The 27,320-nt window shown below is 36.6% G+C and overlaps 1 protein-coding gene across 16 annotated transcripts in view; it reads right to left on the bottom strand.

The window, feature by feature from the left end:
* The window catches only part of PPP4R4 (protein phosphatase 4 regulatory subunit 4), a 78,514-nt gene that overhangs the window by 48,208 nt on the left and 2,986 nt on the right, over nt 1–27,320 (bottom strand). For 6 of the 16 annotated variants that reach the window (XM_086895582.1, XM_023927638.2, XM_023927647.2 and 3 more), the window contains 2 exons: nt 7,007–7,109; nt 130–277 (listed from right to left, as the gene is read on the bottom strand). In XM_086895582.1, coding sequence (XP_086751708.1) covers nt 130–277; nt 7,007–7,109 — 251 coding nt within the window. Of the gene's footprint in view, nt 1–129; nt 278–2,478; nt 2,577–7,006; nt 7,110–12,163; nt 12,217–26,750; nt 26,862–27,320 lie in introns of those variants that run through there. The other 10 variants (XM_086895591.1, XM_086895585.1, XM_086895590.1 and 7 more) reach the window with 6 other exon arrangements.

The raw sequence follows: 27,320 nt of genomic DNA, 5'->3' as shown, positions 1-27,320 counted from the left end.
TTTCATTCATGCAAGTCTAGATACAAAGTCACAGTGATTTCACTCACTGTTGACACTGTATTGTGAGGCCACTAAGGAAACAAAACATGTAGAGGTCATCAGCCATCAGAGTATCTGTACAGCCCTGACCTGCATCTCTGTGTTCCAGGTTCTGGAGAATGATGTGGAGGAAGGAGTGGGAGTACGTATGAATGGACACCGACTCCTCTTGCAGAACAGTCAAAAAAGAAACAGCAGCTGTTAACTGCATTTCCACTCCTGCAACATGCAGAACCTCCTGTATAATTATAAATTATAACAATTTAGAGAGTGAGGCAGAAATGTCCTGAAACAACATCCAAATTTTTGCATTCACTTAGAATTAATATGCAACAACCTGGGTAAACTACAAAATTTGCTGTAAAATTATTTTCTCTTAACAATTTATTTTTTTTATGTCAATTTATTGGAGACATTATATTTTCTTGATGCATTATAAAATATCATGAATCTTCTAAGAAAAAAAAGTTACTTATAATATTTTTGGTGACTTTAAGTTTCATCAAGGCAATGAGTGCATTTTCCTGCTTTGCAAAATGAGAGGTAGAAACACACGAGCCAACAATTGCACTTCTGCTGTTTATGCACACAAATTAAAAAGAAGTATTTCATTCATTCATTCAGTAAGAGATACTAAAATAGCAGAAGGCAGTTTAAATTTCACTCCTTGACTAGAATGGAATGCAAATGAAAAGTACATATATATAGTCTTAAGAATAAAGCAAAATACACTAGAATATTTATTTAGCTAACTAAACATTTAGTACTTCTGAGCTCTGACACACAAGAATTAACTGGGTTGTCTTTAAAATCATCTATTCAAATTTAAACAAAGTTAATATGTTGAAACGAAATTAAATATTACTATTTTTTAAATTTAGAAATGGGAAATTTAAATTTTAAATTTCAGATTTATGCACAGACCTTGCAAGCCGCAACTTTTGACAGCATTCGTTGTAAGTATTAGTAATTGTAAATATCAACTAAGTGAATATTCCATTTGTTTACTTTTCTAAGTGTGTCTTTCTATTTTGTGAGAAAATAAAATGAGTTTATTTTTCTACTACTAATGCATTACACTCATTTTAAGAATGATGGCAAATTCAATAGGAGTCTAAAGCCCATATTTTCTACTTAGCACTTCATATATGTGTTTCTGTTTCTTTTTTTAAGTGATATGAACAGTGTTTTCTCAGATCACTTGCCAAAAATCACAAAATAAGCTGGACTTTTAATTGAAAATAAAAATAAGCCTGAATAAGATTTTAAAAAAATAAATCATTTTGCACCTAAGTGCAAGGTTGCTTATGGACTGGACTCTTCACTGGGTTACAAACTGGCTGCAGTGCCGGGTCCCAAGTGCTGGTGAATGGAATTACACCCAGCTGGCAGCCAGTCTCTAGTGGGGATCCCCAGGGCTCAGTGCTGGGGCTGGCTGTTTAATATCTTAATTAAGATCAAGGCCAAGGCCAATGGTCTGAGGTTCAACAAAGGCAAGCTCTGGGTGCTCCACCTGAGGGACACAAACCCCATGCAGTGCTACAGGCTGGGGACAGAGTGGGTGCAGAGTGGCTTTCCTCACTGGAAAGGTGGTCAGGCATTGGAACAGGCTGCCAGGGATGTGGTAGAACCACCTTTCCTGGAAGTGTTCAAAAGGCATGTGGATATGAAACTCAGAGACATGATGGAAATGGTGGTGCTGGGTAAACAATTGGACTCGATAATCTTAGGGCTTTTCCAAATTTAACATTTCTATGACTCTAAGCATTGCATCTCAGAGGAATTTTGCTGAGAAAATAGCTTGTAGAGAACATCTGAGAAATTATCGACTTAGTAAAAACCAAGAAGTTTTCATTCTACAAATGTCAAAGCATTTGTACATGCAAATGTACAATTATTAGCTTATCTTACTTCAAGGAGAACCATAACTTATCTCTCAAGACCTGTCTCACTTTACAACCATGTTTCTTTCTAAAAGGATTCTCTGTGTCCTTGCTCCAGCAAATGAAAAAGAGAAACAGCACTATGCTGCTTTCCAACAAAACATTTGCCTTCAATACCCATGAAACCTCCTGCCCCCTTCTTTCCACAAACTTTGTCCTTGTTCCACTATTGCTCTTACAGCCACATCCAAGAAAACATAAGGACACCCACCAATTTTGTATTTTGAAGATTTTTGGATCAGAATACCTGTTCATACTTTTCAGGAATTCTGGCTTACACTTGTTCAAAAAAACATCACCAAGAGAACCAAGAGCACTATCTACACACTGGATGCTAACACAGCAGCACAGACCAGAAAATCATGGAGCAATGCCTAGTTAACAGTTGAACTTGATGAACTTAAAGGTCTTTTCCAACCTAAATAATTCTGTGATTCTATGAATTCCGTTTTCCGTACGTATTCACTTTGTACGCAATACAAACAGGGTTACTTACCAACAAACAAAGTTCCCAAATAGTCTCCTCCACTGATCCACATAACTCTGGATAGTCATGTGTGAGAACACATTCTCTGGATGTGCCTCCTCATGGACCTCGGGAGACATTGAAATATAAATTTCTAGATTGCTTACACACCTGCCTGCACTGATGTTTACACTCAGAACTGTACAGTTCTGCATTTGGAAATGTATGGGTCTCCTCTTTCCATTTTCATACAATCCAAGCTGAGTAACTTAAATTTACTTAATATAAATTTATTTATTTAGAAAGTAATGTATTTTTCTATACATGGAAACTCCACAAATTTTCACTCCAGACAAAAAAAGCTCTCCCTGTTTTCAGACAAACATATTTTAATGGAATTTAAGGGTATTAGCGTGTTCTTAACTATTCTAATGTCTACAAGTTCAACTCAGGCATCAAAACTTAAAATTAGAAAGCCTGGTTTATTCCATTAATTGGAAAAAAGAAAATTCACCTCTAGTTTAAATGCACATTTTGTCCTGCAACAACAGAATTCTCTTGAAAGAATGCTGCATGCAGAGACATAGTCAAATCATTTAAGTAATTGGATTGGTATGATAGAAATTTTCATTTAAGACTAAAAGACACAGAAATAATGGAGAATACAGAAGCTCAAGGATACAATGAGAATGGATCTTAAAATTAATGTTAGGTATAAGGAAGGATGAAAATCATCCCAACTTTTCTTAAACTATAAAATCAGCTATGGAAAAGAAAAGGTTTCAAGAGGAGGCTGATAAATTAGGAAAATAAGTAAGTATGAAAATGAGTTTGGAACTAATCAGACAACACTGAATAAGGCTTGATGTATATACAACAACAAGAATAATCATAGTTTGCTGCAATCACAGCATTTGGAAAAATGGCTTATTAGTCATTCAGATAGACACCTGCAATCCTCCATCACTTTAAGTTGCAGAGCCCAAAGATGGAAAGCAGGAAAAATACAATTAACATCATTTGAAAAGAGCCATTTTGTGGACAAAGAGAAATGCTTGTAAGAATGTCTAAGCTTTCCCTAAATCTGCATTTCAATGACTTCCAAGGTTCATGAGGAGGTGCATGCAGAAATCCAGAGTGGAGTTCTCTATGCAGAAGAACACATACAAGGATTCAATTTCATTTTAATGGCAGAATTAAAAAAATACAACTTCCTAATCTCATTACATTAACATCTAAATTATATACTGTAGGTTTGTTTAAACAGCATAACCGAAGTACTGACACTTAATTCAATAATTAGTTATGTATGTCACATTTATTGATGTATTGATTTTATTAATCTCAGACCTAAAACACTTATGTTAAAGTGTCTTTGATATAATTTCAATTTAATTAGATTTCACAGAATGATAAGCAATATGCATCCACCCATTTCTATACTTCTAGAAGTAACTGGATTTATCAAATTTTCACAAATGAAATACAAATTTGTAAGGTATTCAGACTGAACATTCCTTGCATTTATTTCTTTCTTTATCTGCTTTACCCTCAGCTCTAATAAAAACATTCATTTTGCTTTGGGTGTCTGCAAGTATGCTAAATAAGTACACTGGTTTCTTTATGCAATTGTATGGTGACAATACTTTCAAACAAACAGCCTCCTGAAACTACTACATAACTCATTTTTCATGTGCCAATTTGATTTCACAAATGATTATTCCCAACCTAAAGAAGTAGAACCAAGTGCAATAATTTAAATCAGTTTATTTCCCTGCAATGAAAGATTACATCTGCAAGACTCATCACAGCTGAGTTCAATTATGCCTTTACAGACTATAAAAGTTTCCAATTAATGGTCAGGATGATTCCTTCAATAAAAACAAGGTTAAGAAAAATATAGGTCAAGTTTATGATGTCAAATGCTGTTTTGCAGTTAAAAGTGCAGTGGACACGGGTAAAACATCACTTCTACTACAGATAAATAATATTAGATAACAGAACACCATTGAAGAACTGTCTTTATAAGAGCATTCCCACAGAAAGGAACTTAATTCATATACATTCCACAAAGTTTCAGTTTATAAAGTTTAAACTTGAAAGGAATGCTTGGATTTAGACTGACCTCATTATATTTTACTTTAATACCCCTGTCGGGAGCCCATTAACTTAGGTTTCATTTAATTTGTCATCTAGGAAGTCATCCAGTTTGGGTTTAAATGACACTGTAAGATGAAAGCCACACTACTTTTCTCAGTAATTTGCTCAAAGATTGATTTTATTTATTATTAATGTTCTCTGCTTCATTTCAAATATTTCTGTCTTCAATTCCTAATGCTTCTTTCTCCGTACACTATTTTCAGTTGAATATCTTTAATATACAGGAAGATACTTTTACAAAGTAACTAAGTACAGCCTGATCAAAGATCACACTGAGATCCAGCTCCCACTGTACAAATACTTTCCAGGCTCTAGGCCCTATTCATGCAAATGATCATACTTTCAAATATTTTCTTCATCCCTATATAAAAAAACCCTAAAAACTAGAATCAAAAACTGTATTCCCACACTTTTTATTGAAGACAGTCCAAGACTAGCACTTCTCTACAGCTTGAAAAATAAGGGTAGAAAATCCACATTGTTTCTTATTCCCCCTTAATTTCAGGAAGAATTCTGCTCTCAAAGTAGAAAACCAGAGGCAAAAATAGATTGATGTATGGTAAATCACAAAAAAACAAACCAACTTTTCTTGAAGCCAGTAGATTGGTTTAGAAAGACTGCATTACATATGTCAGAATAATGTCATTGTAACTGCAGATATTTGGTGCAAGTTGAAGGGTTACCAATTACTTTGAAATTTCAAGTCATTTTTCTCAAAGCACTTTTACACTTACACATATTTAAGCAAAATGCCTATTGGCCTGTATCTTATAGCACAGAATGCAACCAGAAGCAGTTTACCATTTTCTAAACAATCTCTCAGTCTACACCAATCCTTAGTCCTGAGGAGAGCTATTTCTTGACTTGGTATTTGCTGAATCTAAATAATCAGACAAAAGTAGGAACAGCTCCTCTTAAGGAACAGAAGTCTCCTGAGATCACAGATGTTTCAGGAGATAACATGAAGTTGAGAGGTGATGTCTGATATTCACAGAATGCTTGAGGCTGGAAGGGTCTTCTGGAGGGCATTTTCTCCAATCCCCCTGCTCAAGCAGGGCATGTTACAGCTAAGACATGCCCAGACTGCTTTTCAATACCTCCAAGGAGGAAGGCAATAACATCTCTAAGCAACTTGTGCCACTGCTCAGTCACCCACAGTGAAAAAATTATTCCTGATGTTCAGAAGAAACCTCCTGTGTTTCTGTTGGTGCACACTCCAACAAGAGTTGCAGTTCTGTCACTGGATACCACTGCAGAGAGCCTGTCTCTGCTTTGTTAGGTATTTGTATACATTGATAAGGTCCTCTCCAACCCTCTTCTTCTGCAGGGGTCCTAGGGGTCTTTAGCATTATTAAGTTTTGCATTTGCATTTGTGATTTAGTTTGTTCTTATTTGGCCAATGCTGCTCCTTAAACCACACTTTAAATGAACTTGTACATTTCTTGTTGTCAAGCGTTCATTATCTGGGACAGAGTGGAAATACAGAGACGGGTATCTTCTCCACAATCACAGAATCATAGAATGGTTTGGGTTGGAAGGGACCCTTAAAAGTTAGCTAGTCCTCCCCCACAGCAAACAGCAGGGACACCTTCCACTAGACCAGGTTGCTCAGAGTCCCATCCAGTCTGACTTTGAACATTTCCACGGATAGAGCATCCATAACTTCTCTGGGAAATCTGTTCCAGTGCTTTACCATCCTCATGTTAAAAAACTTCCTCCTTACATCTAGTCTGAATCTATCTCTCATTAGTTTAACCCCATTGCCCCTTGTCATATCTGAAAAAGCACTGCCAAGAAGTTTGTCCTTATCTTTTTATAAGCCCCTTTTAAGAACTGTAAAGTCAAAATAAGGTGTACCCAGAGCCTTCTCTTCTCCAGGTTAAACAACTCAAATACCTTTTATAAAAACATATCTCCATATAAAATTACTGTATAAAATTACATGGTAAGCATGCATTTATCACAACTAGCAGTGATGTACTAAAAATGTGGAGGGCAGAACATGAAATTGCACAGACAGCTAAAAGGAAACTATGCTCTTCTGGACAGCACCATCAAGATCTTAATGTTTGGATGAAATGCAATTGAGAACATCAGAATCAACCATTATGCCTGGATAGTCCTCAAAAAGAATCTTCAAAAAGCTGTCAAAACACTGGTAAATCTAAAGAACATTTTAGTAGTATTAATTCTACTTTCTTTTTCCCACTGTTGTAACAATTTTTTAAAAACTGTACCTGTAATACTTCTTAAATTCAGTGGATTAATGTGGGAGACCTACTGGACATACACCTCCTAGAGACTGAGCTTGCAATAAAAGTGGGATTTTTTATTCCTTTGTTAAAATACTTAAACTGTCAGAAATAGATACATCCAAACCTCAATACACAAAACTTACCCTGATTTTTGGTAAAACCCGACGAAGTGTTTCCGCAGGATTCTGTCTCATAAGAACTGGAAGATTTGCCACCACACTTGTTCCTTGGATATCCTGGCCAGAACTTACAAAAACATAAACATACACTACATTACTCACTATGATGATTACAAGCTCACAGCTTTCATTAAAAAAACAAAACCAAGAAAAATAAATCTATCCTATTCAGGCTTTTCATGCAAGCAAAGAGAGGCATTATTCTTTTTTTTATAATATGTGGTAGAAGTCCACATTTTAAAATACCATCCTGTCAAGCTATTATATATCATTTCCTACATGGAATGCTTTAATTTTTAGTGTAGCTTTGCATAAAAATATGAAACTTTTGAAAGATCTTTTCAAGCCAGATGATCAAGGCATTGGTTTCATGGAATCTTTTGCCTTACAGCAACACAAGGGATAAACCATAGGAAGTGGGCAAATAGAAGATATAAACGCAAGATGTAAACTTGTACAAGATGAAAACAACACACAATATACAATATTTTAACAGAAATCTACCATTATTTCCTTTTGTAGGGAAACCAGTCAGACATATAGTCATATGCACACAAACATGATTAAAAATGGATATAAAAACTTGGTTAAATTACAGATCTTGTACCTTTCTCCTCATTCTGTCTCTCACAATGGTATCCCACAATTGAAAAAGGTAACAAAACAAAAGCAGGATGGGAAGGAAATGGTAGGCAGCAATGAAAAAAAGTATGAGGTGAAAATAAAAATTACTCTACTGGATCAACTCCCAGAATAGAATCAGAAAGCAAGAGGGTCTGGATGCCAAAATTAAAACTAAAACTAAACATCAACACATCCTTTTCCTTTGGCAAGGCATACATATCTTTGTGTTATCCAGTAGTAATGCAAAAAGCCAAGGTAACTTGGAGAAGCTATTTAATTAAAATTTTATTCATTTTGTATCAAGATGAAAGAAACCCTAAGTGCTAAAAAAATGCAAACAAAATGCTACTTTTATCCATCAAAATGTAAAGAAAAGGGAAGCATTTCCCTTTAAACCAGAAATTCTTAGTTTCTGGCTTACTGCCAATTAAGAATGTGAAGCAGGAGGCATTTCAACACCTACACACTGTAATTTTCCAACTGCAGATTTTTCTTCTATTTCTACCAAATTAGCTGCACCATAGATTTCCTTTAAATACTGAAGACTTCAGAATTACAGCGAATTATTGCTAAATGCTCAGATGTACACATTTTTGTACTAATAAACAAATTAAAATAAATGCTAAATCTTTTCTTCAGAGTCATAGTAAGCTCAGTGTTATGAAGGCACTATTCCTTTATTAACAGTGCTAACTATAGAAGAACACAACAGAGCCCTATACTTAGAAGCAATTTAGCTCAGCCTCTTTTGTGCTAGCAAAATCCACATACCATTTAAATATAAAACTTCAGGACTCATCTTCTGAGTTCGTCCTACAGGAGATCCCAGTGACTTAGCAATGCTGGGAATCCTTCTGCAGGGAGGGAAGCTCTCAGGCCCCAGCACTCCTAATATTTCCTTCCTCTCTGACAGCAGCTGCTTGCTGCTGGCCAGGGGTCCCAGACCTGGTCTAAATGGAGGACCCATTGAAAAGCACTTTTCAAACACTTCTCAAGCACAAGCACAGCACTAAGCCTTCTCCCTCTAGCCCCTGGATTTGCTTTTACTTGTTTCTTCTGCCATAGTAAAATGAACTCCTCATAATGTTTGTGAGGTCTTGAGACAGAAGCAAATCCTCCTAGCAACCATTTACAAACATATGAAGGACAAAAACATGCCTGCAAGTAGTCAGCCGGGATTTGAGAAGGTGAAATCAATCCTGACCAGCCAACTTGACATCATGATGACTGGTTGAGATGCTGAAAGTTGTTCAGCTTACTTTAGCAAGGCTGTTGACATTGTCTGCCATCATAACTCCATAGATAAATTGATGAAGTACAAGCTGGACAAATAGAAAGTGATGTAGACTGAAAACTGTGTGAATTATTGTGCCTAAAAGGTTGTGATTAGTGGCAAGGAAGCCAGCCACAGGTGGTTTACCTTGCTGAGGGCAATAAAGTTTTCACTAATGGCCTGGGTGATGGGACAGAGTGCCATCAGAATGCCATGTCTCAGTATGCAGATGACACAAAACCAGGAGCAGGTGCTGACAGACCAGAATACTCTGTTCACTCAACAGGTTGGAGAAACAAACCAACAGAGATCTTAGGAAGACCAGCAGCAGGAAATGCGAGTTCTGTAGCTGCACCAGAACAGCCCCATGCACCAGCAGAGGCCGGGGGGCAAGCCAACTGGGAAACATCTCAGCAGGAAAGGACCTGGAGGTCCCAGTGGACACAGAACTGACCCAGAGCCAACAATGCATTCTTGTGGGAAGGGTAGCTGACAGTATCCTGGGCTGCACTCAAGAGCATCACCAGCAGCTCAAGACACATGATTGTTCTCTATTCAACACAATAATCTCACAGACAGGCAGCAGTGAGTTCATTGCAGAATTTGTGCAAAAGCTTAGACAACAGGGATTTTTAATATTCAGAAGAGAAAGCTTGGGGGCCTTAGTTGACACGTATAAACTCTGATGTGAGACAGTAAAGAAGACAGAGAAAGATTCTTCCCAGTGGTGCCCAGTGATAGGATGCAAAACAATGGGAACAAATTCAATACACAGGAAATTCAACTTAAACCTTAAAACACCCACAAATTCTTCTGTATCAGAGTATTCAAATATTGGAATGAGTTGCCCACACAGATGGTGCAGTCTCCATCCACAGGATTCAAAACCCTGAGTACAGGACAAGACTGAATATATGGCTCTAACTGACACTACTTTGAGCAGGGAGGTGGACTAGATGATCTCCAGAGGTCTCTTCCCACAACTATACTACGATTATGCTCAAGGTATGTGCTGCCAATTTCCAAAACTTTCATGAAGCTCATTTCTTACATTAATTTTTAAAGCATTTTTAACAACTGATTCTACAAGATAAGAACAAAGAAAATTTTAAAAGTCTCTGCATACTCAATTAGAAACATTTCTATCTGGAAATGGATGGAAGGACTACAATTTCTGCAGCATGAAAAATGAACATTAGTCACAGGATGTACTGCAAGACAATATTACCACAAAGGATTTTGAAAAAGAGAAGGCAGATTTACGTTTCTCTCTCTCCTTCATTCACACTAGCCTATAAAACACAACAGCAGGAGCAGAATACAGTATTGAAAGGAAGACTGAGGTACAAAGTTTACCCGAGCTCTAACTGGAGCTCCATTTGTGTAGAGGCTTTTCTGTGGCTAACTGCACCAGTTCGGCAAAACTGATTTGTTAAATGGCCATTGTGGAATTCACCACTGAAGTCTGTGCTCTGTGTAAACAGAAGTTCTGATGAATGGCTGCAGGGAATTACAGTGTTAACACCCCTTAAGTGATACTATTTTCAGTGCAAATATCATGTTCTGTGTTGGTCCAAATCTGAATTTTTTGAAGACAGAAGTAAAAATTTAGCAACCTCAATGAGTGAGGGATTAGAATAGCGCAGTTAAAAAAAATAAAAAAAAAAATAAAGTATTCAGTAACTAACTGAGTATTAGGAAAATGAAATTCACAAACACTCGAATTTGAAAAAGGGTGTCCATGGTTGTGGGAATCTTTGAACACTTTCATAACTCATCTGGACAATGTCTTGAGTAATGTGATCTAACATCAAACGGCATCAGACTTGAAAGCTGGCTCTGCTTTAAGCAGGGCATTGTACTAAATAACTTCCAGGGGTCCCCAACCACCTAAAATATTCTGTGACTGGGATTCATAAATCCTAGAATTAATTTCCTATTTGTATAAAAGCTCAGTATCTGACAGGATTTAGCCTTTTCAGAATTATCTGATTTCAATTCTACCTCCAGGATTTTTGTTTTCCTGTACAATCTACTGCTGCCAAAGCAAACTAGAAATTCAGAAAAATATTTTTGTAAATAACATAAAACTGTGCGGCTCACAAGACTTCCTTTGAGAATCACCTTTAATTTATTGTGAAGACTTTTACATAGCAATATTTCCTATACAGACAGGTAGACACAGACTTAAACCTTTTACACTGCTTTCTAGGTACTAGCTCTTGCTAATAAAAATTAAAACTTTTACAAGATTTCTGATTTTTTGAGGGGTTTTCGGGTTTACATTTTTTCTTCGAATAATTTTAGGTTTTTCAAAAAAAAGGGGGGGAAATCTAGAAATTACAAGAATGTGTTGAAAACACAAATATTAATGTGTCATTTTATGACTAGTTTTCATTTTATTCTGAAGGGAATATTCCTTGGACAAAATACAATCTAGTATTTTCTTTAAAAGTACAAGTCTTTCTTTACACTGGTGTAAAGTAGTAACTTTCCTCTTATTTCATGTGATGTATGCTTACATTTCAATTATACTTCTTTAAACACCAATTATGTAACAGGAGTGTCTGAACATCTCTTTGACATTTATTGTAGCAAGTACATTAAAAATATACTCTGTCCCATGGAAAGATTTGTCATTTTTTTGAAGTAACTTTCTCTAAGATCCTCAGTTGAACACAGAGTTGTGAGCAATATAATTATTAGCACAGTCTTGAATCTATATATTACAAGGGAGTAAACCTGCAGTAAATCCAGAGTAAATTAGGAGAAGATACTCAGAGATACTTCTTTAAGTTCTTTAAGTGAAGAAACTTTGTTTGTAGGCTTCTATAACTTTGCTGAAAATAAGAAAGAATAAAATTAATCTGAAAATTTAACTCCATAATAATAACAATGTTCAAGACATCAGAAGTACTAATAATATCATAGGCTGAACATCTCCTTGTAATTGACATTGTAGTCCTTTCAAAGTAAAATCCAATTTTCAAAACCACTTTCTCATTTTGATCTTCTACTTAAGATATATGTGGCCATGATCATTTCAGAGCATATCTGAATAAAATCTACATGGTCTATATATTAATTAAGAAGAAACTAATCTGATTTTAGTATAGATCTGAACTTGTACCACTACAAGTGAAACTTCTACTGTAATTAAAGTGAGAACTGAAACTTGAGATTTAGCTGCATAGTAGATCTATATTCACAGCAACTTTGTTTACCAGGATAGGTTTGGTCAACTGAAGTCTCTTATTTCTGTTTCCTTGTTGAATATCTGTCAAAGAGAGAAAGGAGAATGTCTAACTCATACAGATAGCCCTTTCTGTTTCTGAACCAAAATAAATGCATTATGATGACACAATAATTTCTTCCTAATAAGTTTCTACGAGTTTATACATTAATTCTTATGAGTAAACATTGAGCTTTTCTCCCTTGAACTTTAAGAAAAGTTTCAAGAATGTGAGCAGTGCCTCAAAGGAACACATTTTTCCTCTCAAATATTATCCCAATATCAACATTACAATCTCCTAGAAGACAGATGTTTTTTCTTCCTTAGAGGGCTTATAACACATATTGCATTTTATACGGTTTCTGGGTAGAATTCATTTTGGAATTTTTTATTTTGAGTCTGAATGTGAAAATAAAGCCAGTCTTTTTACTTCAAGATTGAGATAATGCCATTTCCCATTCCTAGGTGATATAGTAAAAATTTACTAGGAGCTGGTACTATCTTTCATTCTGCCAGTCTTCATTCACTGACCGAGAATTTATAATTTTCACATTCAACAAGATTGGTCATGTTCACAACATGTTGCATTATGTGCTATATGAAGTCTTCAGAAAAAGTACAAGACCTGTAATTTTTCTACACTAAAAGTGAAAAGAAAAAACAAACAAAACCACAGATGCTAACTGAATTCTAGAAGGGTGAATTACTTCTATTGACCTAAATTTTTCTTAGTCTAATTTAGACACAGGATGTCTTTTCATTCTCCAGTCTTATTTTTTCTATCAGTATACTTCATACACACACAGAGAAAAACTTTAAATGACCTAATAAGTATTAAAATCTACTTAAGTCTTCTTCAGTTTGTGGGTCTGACCTATGTGGAGCACTATAAACAACAGATACCAAAACTCCCACTTTATTACTAAACGTATTTCTAGCACGTCCTCTCAGCCTTTCTGACTACAGCATATTCCATCTTGTATCAATTCCATACTTTTTTTTTTTATAGCAGCTCTAATGTAATAGTTGTAGAAGCTGATGAGAATTTCTAAAAAAAAAGGAAAGCTGTAGCTGTACATTTCAACCCCTCCTTTCTAATCTGACTCACAGGTCTAAAAAACTTGTTTATTTTTTTCAAGATTTATTGACAGCTCTAACAGAAACTGCCACTTCACCTCAACCCTTGCTATGAGTCTTTTCAATCATGTAAAAACAAATTATGCTATGCTAAATCCACTTGCAATTCCTCTGCATGCTATTAAGAAAAGCACATTAAATGTTAGGAAAGCAACTGTTAACTGTTCTTTCTGCCTATATCTGCTTGGCTTTGTAAAAAGACCTTTCTGTATATGCAAGAGTTGAAGACCAGAATACTAATAAAAGCCTGAATAACCCTAGCCTTTTAAGAATTAAAGTACAAGTAGAACTTCTTATGAATCCTCAAAAAAATTCAAACTTTTTAGAATAGGCTTATAATCCCCGTAACAAAATCATACTAACAGTAAAAGAGAGACAAATGGTAAACAAAACATATTTTGTACATGAGTTGACCAGCCCTTTTTACCAAAATCACAGAGACTGGATCGAAAGAAAATGCAAATGCAAAAGACCTATAGAGACACTATAAATAACGCTGAGAACAGAATTAAAGTATTAGCAGAGTGACTGAATGAAAAGCCACAACAAAGTAAAAATAAAAAGAATAAAGAGAGTGTTTGAAGCTTTTGATCACAGCATTTTCCTCATATGCAAGAAAATCATAACTAGATATCTTAGATATATTTTATATAGATATTGTAAGTAGATAGGCATCAGATCTAATAATACAAGCTAAGGTTGTGTTCTAACTGTGGGCTCTGAATGACTTCCAACCGTTCATATTAAATTTCTTTCAAATGACTGCTGTTATACTCAAAGGACCTGATGACTCAAAATAAAAAAATAATCAGAAAATTAACACAGAACAGTGAACTGTTACTCCTCATAAGAGCTAGGTTTTAGACAAGCTGGAAGCAGAAAAGCTTTGCTGGTTCACATCCTATTTATTATTCAAGGAGTATACATCACACTAATATTCAGATTTTCAAGTATATTGGACAGCTACTTCAGACTGATGCAATTCCACGTATCAGCATACAACGTCAGACAGCTGACTCTCATGCTGCTTTCTCACATAACAAAAGCAACCACAGATCAAAGGCAGCTTTCTGAGGGAAATACACAAATAACTAAAAACTGCTTCAATTTCAAGCTGTTCCTGATTCATGTTCTGTCAAACAAAAAAGTGTTTTACTTGCTTTATGTTCACTTTGGAAAGTAGGATAAAATTCAGCTATTTAATTAAATACGAGAGTTAGAGTCATGTCTCTCAAACAAACATAAGATTTGTTCCATGTTGGAATGGACAACCAAACCAGGTCATACAATTAACACAATAAATAAATTGAAGTGGTGACACAAGTCTTTCAAATTTCCAGCTGAAATTATTCCAGACAGAATAATTTCAAACACTAGATAAAAATGAGCATTACGTACACAGATAATCTACATCTGCATTCTTCATAAGACTATTATCAGCACACCATCAGAATCCTCCTGCCTATCTGTGCTGGTTTGGGTTGGGTTAATTTTCTTTCCAGGGGCTGGTATAGGGCTGTGTTTTGGATTTGTGCTGAAGACAGGGTTAATATTAAAGAAATATTTTTGTTACTTACACAGGGCTTACACAGAGCCAAAGCCTTTTCTGCTCCATGCTAGGGAGGAGACTGAGGATGAATGGCAGACTGGGGGAAGACACAGACAGGACAGGAAACCCAAATTGACCAAAGGGATATTCCAAAGCACATGGAATCATGCTCAGTTTACAAAGTGTGGGGGAAAAGGAGGAAGGGGGGAACATTTGGAGCAGTGGTGTTTCACTTTCCAAGTCACATTACGCACGACGGGGCCATGCTCTCCTGGAGATGGCTGAACACCTGCCTGCCTGTGGGAAGCAGTGAATTTGCTTTGCTTTGCTTGTGTGCATGGCTTTTTCTTTCCCTATTAAGTTGTTTTTATCTCAGCCCACAAGTTTTCCAGCTTTTACCCTTCTGATTCTCCCCCAGTGAGTGAGTGGCTGGATGGAGCTTGGCAGCTGCCTGGGGTTAATCCACAACACTACTCCACTATGTTTAGATAACTGTAGTCCTAGTAGCACTCCCTATCTTCAAAATCACTGCAATAATCTTAAATAGCATTTTATTACACTATTTTTTTCCTCACATAGTCATATTAACTTATTTCTAGTGGTACAGTTATCCCAGAAAGAGTTCAATGTTCTGCAATGGAAAAAATAAACAAAAGCATTTACCAGTAATTCCACCCACATTTACTAAAATTAGTCCAGAATCATCTCTGAAGAAAAGAATATCTCTTTCCTTTGAATGCATTTCAAATATGTTCAGCTGCATAGATCCTTCTCAGCCTATATCCACTGTTAACCTCCAGAATTTCTGGCTTATCTATTTACTACATTGATATCAGTATCATTCTACGGAAGAAAATGTAACACAGAAAAAAAAAAAATTACATTAGAAAACATCTACTGATATAATAATATTTGCATGCCATTCCCCTGCCCTCCTCTAAAAAATAACTTTATTAACTGATCACTAAAAGGTTTGGGACAATAAATTTTTAGTCTAAGGTTATGGTGTAATATTAACACAATATATTATTTGCATGAACAATACTTTTATTAGCTATCTGAAGAGACATCCATGCAAATGGATATTGACTGGCAGAATTTACCATAAACACAGCCCACCATGCTTAAGCTATCAATGTTATTCTAGTGCATAAAGAACTCAGAAGTTCTATACAACTTCCATTGGGCCAACATGATCTTTACAAACATCACACAAACCATCTCAGTTGGTATTCAGCATGCAGTACCCTGAAAACAATGAGCTTAAGGCAAACTCTCGGTGACAGCAATCAGGGCAAAGAAAACATAAGTAAGAAAGGGGAAGGGATAACACTTGGGGAAAAATACTCACATCCTTTACCAAAAAGCAGTAAACTCAATCATGAAAATCTCAAATGACCTATCAAGTACTAAACTCTAGTTAGAATCTTTTTCAGCTCATGGGTTTTACAGGTGTGGGACATTATACCAAACAGAATCAAAAGCTGCTATGTTCTAACTGTTCATTTAAAAAGATGAAAACCAACTTCTTCATTTAATGAGAAAGTAAGATGAGACACTGAAGAAGTTTTCACCTAATGTCCTCAAGTTTTCCATAAATATGTAAGAAAAAAAAACCTGTATATTAATTTTATTGATCTATCTACCCTCTAACACATCACTCTCAAATAGGTGGGACAGTTTAAGTGATCAAATCACAAGTGTATTTATCTGCACTAAGAGTTGATTTTTACATACCAGTATGCATCTAATGAATTATTACAAACTCATGGTGCAAGTATTTTCTTGCAATACAATAAGCATGCAGGGTTCAAAAGAATTTACAAGTAACCCTTAAAATACACTTAAGTTTGCTTTACATGGTAAAAAAAACAAGAAGAAATAGACATACTCTTGGGTTAAAACCTGTAGTAAAGAAGCAGTTTAATTTTAAGTAGCTATCATTATTTTCTCCATTAATTTAGTGGCTATCAATTGCTGCAGTTGGAACAAATAAAATTAAAATTAAATCTTACCCTGAATCTAACATAATCTATATAACTATAATCTAACTTCCAGTTCCAAAATGGCAGAGAAATAGATGTTCTAATCCTGAGCTTTGAAATAAAATTACATAAAAGAGATTAACTGTTTATAACAGAATAATCTTGGTGCGAGTGGCAATCAGGCAATGACTCATGTTTTGCTATTTAATATGGACATAAATCCTCCCCCTCAAAAAGCTCAATTACAATTTCAGCAGTGAAAATGGCATCTTTTCTGTTTTTCCCTTTAAAGACAGGATTTTTATCTTCAAGCCTGCCCAAGAATGTAAGCAATATTATGATGTAAAAAAGTGTATTAAAGCAGATGCCTTTCACATTTCTCTTCTACAAATGTTTATTCTGCCAGAAATAATACAATCAATCCCTGCTTACAACAAAAATAAAATTAGCATGTTTAAAGCATTTTCTTTCTGTCCCTAGTTGAGCCTTCTCAATGCATTCTTGGTAACAGAAGTTACCAAGCAATTTCACTGAGGAGGAGGGAAAAAAATCCCAGTATATACTACTTTAGAAAATCTGACCACAAGCTGGTCAGCTGCACTTCTCATACAGCACAGATAAACAGTAATTCACCCCATTTTGTAGGCATAAACTACTGCAAGAAAAATGCAATGGTATTATTGAGTGCAACATCACTTCTGCTGTGCAGCTTGTTAATATCAATTGTGTTATCAAATGCTTTGATGCACCTTGAATCCAACTTTCCTGGTCTATTCCAACTGGTAAAGAGAAATGCTTTGGAATTAAACAAGCAGCTTTGAACAAACTTTATTTAATCATAGCATAAATTTGTGGCTGCAGTGCTTAATGTTACTCTTTGTTGTTCAACAATAGCAGAGGTGGGGAGAGGGAGAAGCTAATTGATACCTACCCAAATTAATTTACTGGTTTTACTTCAAAAAAATGTGGAATTTTTACTAGAGGTATAATTGACAATTTGGACACAAAGCTACCTCAATAAACAAAAGAAACCCCAAGTTCTTCAAGGTTTTCTATTTATACATTTTCTCTTGGACTGTCACATAAAACCTTGTGGAAACTTATGTAATTTTATTTAAAGTTACATTGCTTTACCATTTAAAAAACTAAAAACAAATTATATCATTCTGATTTAAGATAGACTGGGGAAAGAAAAAAATTCTGGGTGGTTTTCTTTTTCCCTCACAATCAAATAGGAGATTCAACTCTAAAAACTTACAGGAAAGATGTCCTTGGAAAAAATACTGTATTGGTCTGTTTCCAAAGTCAGATGTATTCTCTTAAACTGGAAGATGGTATTAAAAATGGTATGGAGAAGAAGAATGCATAAATTACTTTTTTCTCAATTAGAAAGAATGTAAGACTATGCTCTTTAAGACTGCAGCCTTTCTTCACCACTATACATTATATTGATTTAGCAATGTGTGTCACCTTCATTTATATAATCTTACAAACATTGTCAGTTTAAAAAAAAATCTCAAGTCTTACAACAAGCTTCTGTTACTATATAAACTTGGACTCACACACACTTAAAATGCTGCAATTCCATTCATGCCAGTTCATCTATCCCTGCTTATATACTGTCTAAATCTGACTTTCTTATAGTAAATTCAAGAACAAGTGGAATAATGTGAAAGTAAGCATTACACAGAAACACTGAGGCTAAATTCACACTGTAATATGTTTCTGCAAACAAAGCAACTGCAATTTTGGCATTATGCAATGACTAAGAAGTACTGCCTATGTGTAGTCTGTTAGGAAAGGTAATATATAAGGGATAGAAGGGCAAGACATTTCCAACAACAGTTAATGAGTTCAGTAAAGCACACAATTATACTTGGTCCTGCTCTGAATTGATACAACTGACAAGGAATGACTCAGCTACTCTGTACATGACAGTTGCACACATTCTCAGAACCCACAGTCACGTAACATGGAATAAACAAAACTGCTGCTGGAACAACCGCTACCAAGATACAGGGACATATTCAGAGCCTGATATTTTTATTTCTTAACATTAACCCCTTATAGGGTGCTGTCTTACAAAGAAAAATATGCAGAAACATTTTTATAAACGTAAAAGAAGCTAAATAGAATAATTTAAGTAAGAATTAAGTGGCATCATCAAGAGTCCATTCAAATAATAACATGGATGTGAAACAGCTGTTACCTTCTGCTTATGCGAAAGTATCAGGCAGAAGCAAAAAAAGCCTCAGACAGATGTATCCAGGAGATCTAGCAGAAGTTTTCAAGTGGTTCTTTGTCCCTTTCTTCATTCTGTTTAATTATCACTCTTAAACCAGAAAGACATTTTTCTTCCATTTACAAAGGTGGATAGGCCATAGGGAATTAGCATTCAAAGGCAAGGATTCCATCTTGCCAAAGAGTCTCCATGAGACAGCAAGGCTATTCATGGAGAGAGGAGCAACTTCAAACTGCAGTGAAAGTGACGGCCATGTAAAACTGGTTTTAGCAGACTTAGGTCTAGGAGTTAGGAGAGCCCTGGTTTTCAAAGTTTGCAAATGATACTCTTACTGCTCAGACTGCAGACAAATCCATGACCTGATCTAGGAAGATAAAGATACATTGCGAGGAAGGAGAGGAGAATCAAGATATTAAGAATGCCAGTAATACATTAATACTCAAAGGGTGAATTTCAAGAACAACTCAGTTATGAAAAATTCCCATCAATGTGCTTTTGTATTACTGGTCTTTTTTTAAAAATCTTTGCCCGAGGACATGACTGTCTTTGGCTAGAGATGCTACTTCTGGCTTCAGTTTTCATATCTAAAGTGACCTTCTTACTCAGGTACAGAGTCCTATAATTGTGTATAATTAAAACAGTTGGTTCTTTAGCAGTAATATGGATTTTTCCAGACTATGTCAATATAAGCCTTTGCTATAGAAATCACTCCAATTTCCTTTTCTGTTTGTCCTCAAGAACTAAATAGAACTTCTCTTTTACAAAAAAAACCATCCCTAAAAGACTAAATAAGATGTTCTTACCAACACTGGAGAACTTCTCAATGGATAATGTAGACCTCTTTGAGATGCTTAGTCTCAAGGACTGTCTATATTCCCATTCTATTTTCACAGTGAAAAAAAAAAATCTGTATAAGTGATTAAATGACCCTGGTTTTGTTTCCTGTAACATAAAGCTCTGGGCTCCAAAGCTTGACAAAATCCAGGTTAACTCAGTGCTGGCATTTAGAGTACCAGCTGGTGGAACAAGTACAAAAACATTAATATTACTAAAGTTAACTCTAAAAATAGCTAAATGAGCTATTATACAAGTTTACCCTAGAGAGCAGGATTAATTTTAAATCTCAACAAAGCTATTTCTTGTCTCATTCCAAATTCTTCTGTCATAGCATATCTGCTAAGGCACAGATACAGGCCCAAGACTGCAGTCCTAGTTCCTGAAGTCCCAAAATTATAGTCAGAATTTAACCTCAGTAAAACAACTTCCATTCACATAAAGTTTACAGTGTAGCAATATGAACCAATATATAATGGAGTTCTATCTGCTTTGTAGAGATACAGAAAAGCTTTTAAACAGCCCTGAATGCAAAAATACCAGGTGTATCAGCGTATCAGCACTGAGTCACTCTTCTGAAGAGTCTCAGAGTACCCTGACTTTTGGGACAGGTAGTGGTGCATGCTACTAAACTGCTTTTATGGAAAGAGTAGCTGAATCAGTACTAACTTCTGTTTCTTCTTTGTGCTAGCAAAATACAGAGTCAGAGTGAAGGGCCATGGAAGCATCATATCATGACACGTGAAGGGCTCCCCATGCCTACAACAATGTAGTCCTCAAAACACCAGAAGGAATCTGCAAGAAAAACATGTTCAGTAAATAAGGAATTGGTTGGATGATCACATTAAGAGGACAGTTGTCATTGGCTCAGAATCTTGATGGATATCAGTAGTGAGTGGTGTCCATGAGAGGTCTGTACTGGGACCAGTGTCATTTAGTATCTTCATTAATGATACAGACAAAAGGATTGAGTGCAGCCTTAGCAAATCTGCTACCAACACCAAGCTGTTCATGGCTGTAGCATCAGGTTTAACAAGAACAAGTGCAAGGTGCTGCACCTGGGCTGGGGCAACCCCTGGTATCAACACAGGCAAGGGGATGAACAGATCAGAGCAGCCCTGCTAGGAAGGATTTGGGGGTGTTTGTGGGAGAGAGGCTGGATGCGAGCTGGCAATGTGCACTGTGCAATACCCCAGAAAGCCAGCTGTATCCTGGGTGCATCCAAAGCAGTGTGGCCAGGAAGGCAATGTGACTCTGTCCCCTCACCTTGCTGTCATGAGACCCAACCAGGAGTTCTGGGTCAGGGTTCCTCAGCAGAGAAAGGACATCAGTGTGTTTGAAGGAGTCCAGAGGAGGGTCACAAAGACAACTAGAGGGATAGAGCACCTCTCCTGTGAGGAAAGGTTGAGAGAGCTGGGGTTGTTCAGCCTGGAGAAGAGAGAAGCCTCTTACAGAAGCCTTACAATACCTAAAGGGACCCTACAGGAAAGTTGCAAAAAGTCTTTTTACAAGGGCATGCAGTGATAGGACAACCAGAAATGGCTTCAAACTGAGAGTAAGTTTAAATCAAGTTCTAGGAAGAGATTATTTACTGTGAGGGTGGAGAGGCACTGGAAGAGGTTGCCCAGAGTTCCCAACACTGGAAGCATCCACAGCCAAGTTGAATGGGGCCCTGAGCAAAGTAGCCTAGTTGAAGGTGTCTCTCTGCCCATGGCAGGGGGCTGGAATTACATGACCTTTGATCCCTTCTGACCCCAGCCATTCAACGATTCTATAAAAACTGGCTAGAGATTGTGTTTTGGTCACTGGCATACAACAGTCGTTATTTTACAGGGTACCATCATGTGAAAGCATATTCAGACTAGCCATAATAGACAGCTTGATCTACTCTTCTTTGAAGAGTCTGTACTTCTGATGTATTCTAACACAAAGTACTACATTTTCCCTTCTACATCTTCATAGAATTTCCATTGGAAGCATTTCCAGGTCTTGAAAAAAAATACTCCAATACTATCAGCTCTTGCCAAATGAGGCAAATGATGAAATTTAAATTAGTAATATTGAGCAATACAAATAAAAGCTCCTTATGTGCAGAAAATATTTTTATAAACACATGGAACTTTCTAAGGAAGGTGATATAAAGAATTATTATATTTATACATTAATTATGTGACATCTAAAATGAACTGCAACTGTTAAACTCATTTATTAAATGCCAGTGCTCATCCAAACAATAACAAAAGAAACTCATTCTCCTGCTGGGCAACATGCTACTTACGTATCGGATCCATCATGCAGAAAGAAAGGAATATAGGAATATCTAGCTAAATATTTCCCATGTCAAACATTTCTAGGAGAGGATGATAAAGGTTTTCCCAGGACAACAGAACAATGTTTAGAAGTTAAGAAAACCCACAGATTTTTCAACTGTGCTTGATATTCAAAAATATATTTTTTGAATTACAAACACCTAGCTTCTCCTTATTATGCCATGAGCAAAGATGCTCTGAAACACAAATATATTTGACATCTCCAGAGAACAATCTGACAACATGTAAGAAGAGCTACCTGGTCTCACACATCACAGCTCAGGCAGACTTCCAAATCTCACGCTGACTGGATCTCCCTTCTATGACCAAGTGAACCATGTAGGGGTGGTGCAGGGTGTGGCTATAGGCTATGTGGACTTCAGCAAAGCCTTTGACACCATTTCTCACATCTTTCTCCTGGAGAAGTTGACAGCTAACCGCTTGGATGGGTGTACTGTTCTGGGTTCTAGTGTTCTGTTCAGCTGGGTTAAAAACTGGCTGGAAGGCTGGATGAAGAGAAGGGTGGTGAATAGTGCTCCATGGAGTTGGCAGACAGTCACTAGTAGTTTTCAGATTTTAGTATTGGAGACAGCCCTGTTATCTTCATCGATGATCTGTACAAGGCAATCAAGGTCAGTTTGCAGATGACACCAAGCTTGGTGGGAATGTCACTGTGCCAGAGGGTAGGAAGGGTCTGCAGGAAGATCTGGACAGACTGGATCCATGGGCTGAGGCTAGTGGTATGAGGGGTTCAACAAGTCCAAGTGTTGGATTCTGCACTGGAGTCACAGCAACCCCACAGAGCAGAGTGGCTGGGAAGCTGTGTGATGGAAAAGGACCTGGGGGTGCCATTTGACAGCAGCTGAACATGAGCCAGCTGTGCCCAGGTGTGGCCAGGAAGGCCAATGGCATCCTGGCCTGTGCCAGCAGCAGTGTGGCCAGCAGGAGCAGGGCAGGGATTGTCCCCCTGTACCCAGCACTGGTGAGGCCACACCTCAAATCCTGTGTTCACTTCTGGGCCCCTCATGACAAAAAAGACACTGAGGGGCTGGAGCATTGAGGGCAACAGAGCTGGGGAAGGGTCTGGAGCACAAGTCTTGTGAGAAAAAGCTGAGAGAGCTGGGGGTGTTTAGCCTGGAGAAGAGGAGGCATAGGGGTGACTTTATGATTTTCTATAGCCCCGTGAAAGGGGTTGGGAGCCAGGTGGGGATCAGCCTCTGCTCTCAGGCAATAAGTGACAGGACGAGAGGAAATGGCATCAAGCTGTGTCAGGGGAGGTTCAAGTTGAAGATCAGGAAGAATTTCTTCACTGAAGGGGTAGTTACGGCTGCCCAGAGCAGTGGTGGATTCTCCATCCCTGGAAGACTGGGCATGGCACTTAGTGTTACAGTTTATTTGACATGGTGGTGTTTATCCAGAGGTTGGACTCAATGACCTTAGAGGTCTTTTCCATCTTTAATGATTCTTTAAGACCATTTATGTCAAAAGCCATGTTATATAAACAACAGCTGATACTTTCTATTCTCTGGTCATTTCAACCAGTAATTTACTTCACAGATTCAAAGTATACATTCAAAATTAGACAAAGAACTAAAACAAGAACTAAATCTGGTTTGCTATTGACAAGAGAGTCATCTACCAGCTACCAGCAGCTGCATTTTGTTTCACACTTCGTTGGAAGCAAGCATCTAAAAAATTTGTTAGAATTAGCATGCTAATCTGACTGAGATTGTGTGGCTGCAGTAGCATCAGTGCAGGTACACAAAATTTATCAGTAACATGCAGTCACATAATGAAAGAAGAGGAGAGGAGAGCTCCTCTCTGATATCAGGAAAGCTTCTTTCAGCTAAGCTTGACTGTGAAACAAGACACCAGGAAGCTGTAACTTCAACAACACCATAAACCAGCCAAAGTCTCAGACATTTCACCCCCTCCCAAGCATTGTTCCCATTCTGCTATTCAATTCCTTTATGCTGGCATAGTTCTTTTTTAATGTATACAAAGTCCTGGACCACATAGTCGATCAGTTTTAAAACTAACCATCATTTTCAGGGTTTGACTCAGGTTAAGTCCCCAATGTACTATGCAGGCAAAAGGGCAAACATAGCACAAACACTAGAATAGGGAGAGGACTGGCACTGCCATCTTCCTGCACTGTAGCCTGAGAAAGAAAACTGAAATGTAGATTTTTCTTTTTTTTTTTAAATGTTTCTCAATGCACTATATTAACTCTGCTCTGTATATTCACAGCTGGTTCCTCAGCTGCAGTTTCAACTCAACAAATATGATTAACAGAAGTATTTGCATAAATCTAAATTTAAATAAAAGTATGTGACTTAGCAACACTTTTGGAGTCTACAGGTACACCTTTTACTTTAATTTTATACTCATTAGTTTATTTGCATAACACATTCAAGGTCAAACAAATAGTTAATCTGTCCAACTAAGTGAAGCAGAATGAAACTTTTATAAAACTTAAGTTGCAATTTGAAAATTAAAAGATGGGGAAAATGAAGAAATACCTTTTACGTTGATATTAACAGCTTGGCAGGACAGATGGAAGAAGTATGTTCCAATATGCTGATCATTACAGCTGGACTGTTCAGTATACCATGTATGCATTAGGACCATAAACTGTTTAATTGGAATAGAGTGGCCAGTTTCCATGATTATGTAACACACAAAAAAATTGATACAATGCAGAAAATCAACTCCTGAAGTTACATGTAAATGAAAGCTTTCATTTAAAATCAAATTAAGTGATTTGCCTGCACCTACAGAAAAATTAAATTTTCCAAAACTAACACCATCACTAAAAACTAGACAAAAAAATAAAAAACCCACAAACTTTTAAATAGTAGAGGTTTTGACATTCACAGTCAACAACATATAATGTATTAAAAGATGCTTAGAATTTGAGAATGCACTAGCTCATCAAGGACAGTTGTACAATGAAATACCACTTTTCTTGTTGCTGTGGTCTTTTCAAGTTATTTTAAGTTTAGAGCCACTGAACTCTTTCCAATCTAGACAGAGCATCTATTGTGTCTTCAAAAACTGTGTTAAATGTTTTGGAAAGGGATTGTGTAGTTTTCTACACTGATAGATAGGATCTTTCCAAAAACAAAGGTTTTGTTCCCAAGAGGGTGAATAATTCAATCTTCCACCTTGATAACTCATTATTACCCTGTTATTTTGAGTAAGACACAAATGTCAAGGTCTGGAAGCTTTAAAACTAAGCAAGCACAAATAAAAAAAAAAAAAAAAAAAAAAAAAAAAGGTAGCTGAATACAAAATCGTACAGTACACACAATGTAAAAGCCCTAGGGAAATCTATCAGAAAAGTCCTCAGGAAACAAACTACCCTGCAGTGCACATGTCAGTAAGCATCCAGAACCATATTCTCATCAGGCAAATACCTCCTTTGGGCTGTATACCATAAGAGTGAGCTACAGTAAGACAAATTAATGTAAGTAATAACATGAATCAAGCATCAGAAAACACAGAAACTAAGATTACAGGCAAAAGTTCACAGCAAAAATAAAAATAAAAATTAGTGTCCCTGAGGTTGCTTATTGCCACTGTCCTAGTAGAGGTCAGGTTGTGCTGAGATGGAATGCAAATTATTTAGTTGCTTCAATGTGTTCTGGCAGCTCCTCTGATCTGCTGATAGTTTTATGATAAGCCATCAATCTTGACAATGACTTGGTTGAGACACACAGCTATTTTGCTGTCCTTGTTCTTCTGTTAGGCCAGCATTATGCAAAGCACAGACAGAATACAACTATTCCGTGACTCCTGTTAGAGGCTCCAGAAACCACCAAACACACAAGCTGAAGCTCTAAAACATGGATCTGAGACACTCAAATGCCTCTCCCTCCCTAAGTCCCTAAACCCATTTGGTTTCAATGAGAAGTTCATAAACATCTCTGACAGTCTGGTCTAAGGAAGCCCAGCTCCTCTATCAGAATCAAGGTTAAATGAGATTAAAATAAATTACAATCCACTTTGTTACCACATTCTTATTAAGTAAGAACTTGCTCATTCTAATTGCAGAGTGTTACCTAATTAAAACCAAGTATTCTGGGCATCAGTGATTTAAAGCAGAAGCTCACTTATGCTCAAGTCATATTAAAGTAACCCTAGCCACCAGAAGAACTGCTATATCCTCTCCTTTTGCTTGCAGAACTGTTTAGATATCCACATGATGTAGCAAATCAAAGAGTTGATTTATCTGAAAATCAGTGTGATTAGAAATTAGCAGCTTTAGCTAGATCTTCTTATCACTACCTCATTACATAGTTATCTGAAAAATAGTACTAGCAGAAAAGGGGGGACTGAAAGCAAAGACATTCACTAGAAATAATGAGAGAGAGATTAACTTTTCAGGATTTTCAAAATTACAATTATCACTTAAGAATGTGAAACCAAATTATGATAGGTAGCAACAAAAAAACAATTACAATGAAATTATCCCAATGGAACTGAGATCTCACACAAGTTCAATGTATCAATGTACTTACCACGTGCTAAAAAATTTGCAGGTATATAATTACACCACACTTAAGAGAACACAATGAACAGAAATTTACAAAATCTGTGACCATACATCATGGCTAGACACAGACAAGACACTGTGGAAATACAAAATAATCATTAGATGGTTACAAATACATACCAGATGAGCAAAACAATTCACTGTACAATATCAAGAAGTAGAAGACCATGCCACAAACTCTGCAGTACTAGTGACAAATCAGAAGCAAAGAACAGAAGTAAAAAGAGAATAACTGATGAAATTCTGAGAATTGGGAAATTAATACCTTCTCATATATACAGTAAGCAAGAACCAGTCACAAGGGAAAAAAAAAGAAAATCTATCCTCTCCAACTTGGATCTCAATGTATCCATTTTCAGACTACTATAGTAAAAGACTTCAGGAGCAAAAATCTAAAAACAAGTATCAAGTAAACATACAACAACTCTGCATATAAGCAAATCCAAGCTCAAGGGTGGGGAGGAGAAGCTGGGGGAGGTTTTAGAAGGAAAGGATGTGATAAGAGAAAAAAGTGGGTGACCTTTTTTGTTCAGAA

This window comes from Cyanistes caeruleus, chromosome 6 (assembly GCF_971803275.1).
Source record: "Cyanistes caeruleus chromosome 6, bCyaCae1.hap1.1, whole genome shotgun sequence".
Taxonomy (NCBI): Eukaryota; Metazoa; Chordata; class Aves; order Passeriformes; family Paridae; genus Cyanistes; species Cyanistes caeruleus.
The sequence above is the reverse complement of the archived record's forward strand: the minus strand, read 5'-3'. Positions and strand labels throughout refer to the sequence as shown.